Here is a 1,668-nt window from a genome sequence, read left to right as displayed (position 1 = left end):
TTTTTTAAATTTCAACCGCAAGATGTCCTCCATAAGTCAGTCCTCCACACAACCCGGTGCAGCCCTGCAAGGTTACACAAGTAACAGTTCCCCCTGTGTTGCTGCGCTAAACGCGGTGACAGCGTGTTGTTGTGGAGCCCAGCAGCGCAAAACGACCAAGTGCGTTTCTGGGTCAATTACTTTATGAGAGCGAAAACTAACATTTAATTAACTCACGGCAGATTTGGCTTCAGAACGCGCGGGCGGCTTTATTTATGACAGCATCTTTAAAGTCAATGTCAAGACTTTTTAAGTGTGTAACTGGACACGTCCGAAAATAGAAGCAGGACAGAATGCACCTTAAAGTGACTGATGGTAAATAAGGACGTCCTGCCGGTGACGAGCAACCTGCAGAATTCAGTTGCATTTAGAAAACAAATCTATCAAGAGGGAAAACTGTTTCACACATTTTGTCATCATCCACAAATCCACACATCTCTGACATTGTATTTTACATTTTCAAGTGCTTCCACACACATCTGCTCCTGTGCGTAAACGGTGCCCAAACTCCGCGTGCATCTCGGCGAAAACCTTTTCAACTTAGTTTTGCTCATCACACAGCAGCGCTGACAGTCACAGTGGAAACACAAGAGACAAGTTCAGTGCGACGACGTGTCCTGTAGCTTCCACCGCGGAAAAACAACACACACACACTCACACACACACACACACACCCATCAGCGCGAAGAAGATTTCCGCTACAATGTTACGGTAACAGGAGGGCTTGTTCGGCGCAGCCTCTCTTTTTATGCTCTCCCGTTAGAGCAAATTACCGAAAGAAAAGAAAAGAAAACACACTGACACACACCCCGAACCTACGGCTGCCATGCTGCCCGCAAAGTTGGTGTGACAGCCCGCCGCTTCCTCACTGTGTCCCCGTGTGTTGACACTTTGGACGGACAAAGTGGCGTTAAATCAGAGCGCGTCAACATCCAGTCGGTCAGCGCGCACCACGACCCGGGCACCGGACTGCGCGCAAAACCCCCCGTTTTCATCGGGGTTTTTAGGGGTTTTTTACGTTCTTTTTTTTTTTTTTTCTAGTTAGATTATGTTTTACTCGCTATTAGAGCTTTACATCATGACTCTGTGTCTGAGCGGTGGGAGGCTGCTGTCTGTCTGTCTGTCTGTCTGCCCCGCTGCCTCCACCAGCGCAGCGCCGATCTGTCAGGAGCAGAGCGGCGCAGCGCTGGCTGTCACCGCAGCAGCCCCTCCAGAGTTTCACTGTTCAGTCTCAGACACTCAAGAGCTCCGGCTCCATAACACACATCCAAACAAGCAAACAAACGTACAATACAGCTTAAAAAACATCAGCAATACAAGAGCACATAACAACTTCGCGCCAAATTGGAGGAAAAAGGAATTTAAAAAATCACCTGGTAGCGCTTTCCTAGAAACTTCTTGCATCACCACTTCTAAGAACCCCAGTTCTAAGAATCAGACGAGCACAATTCTCGGAATTTGAGCCCGAGACCGTACCACTTTGCCAGGACAGGGGAGAGACAGCGTTTTCCAGAGTGGCGACATCAACCGATTTAAAAAGCGCTTTTCCAGACGCGTGTTACGCACGGAGGATTTTGCGGTAAATACAGCGCGAATTCAACGTTTAAACGCGCACAAAATTGTATATTA

General features: G+C 48.1%; 1 protein-coding gene across 2 annotated transcripts in view; it reads right to left on the bottom strand.

The window, feature by feature from the left end:
• Positions 1 to 1,459, bottom strand: part of bcl6aa (BCL6A transcription repressor a) — a 7,111-nt gene extending 5,652 nt beyond the window's left edge. Inside the window, exon 1 of one of the 2 annotated variants that reach the window (XM_008277532.1) lies at positions 1,413 to 1,459. In XM_008277532.1, the coding sequence (XP_008275754.1) occupies positions 1,413 to 1,443 (31 nt within the window). In that variant the 5' untranslated portion in view covers positions 1,444 to 1,459. Of the gene's footprint in view, positions 1 to 847; positions 910 to 1,412 lie in introns of those variants that run through there. The other variant, XM_008277533.1, reaches the window with a different exon arrangement.
• Between the last annotated feature and the right edge of the window lie 209 nt (positions 1,460 to 1,668).

Source organism: Stegastes partitus, unplaced genomic scaffold (assembly GCF_000690725.1).
Source record: "Stegastes partitus isolate 25-593 unplaced genomic scaffold, Stegastes_partitus-1.0.2 Scaffold100, whole genome shotgun sequence".
NCBI lineage: Eukaryota > Metazoa > Chordata > Actinopteri > Pomacentridae > Stegastes > Stegastes partitus.
The sequence above is the reverse complement of the archived record's forward strand: the minus strand, read 5'-3'. Positions and strand labels throughout refer to the sequence as shown.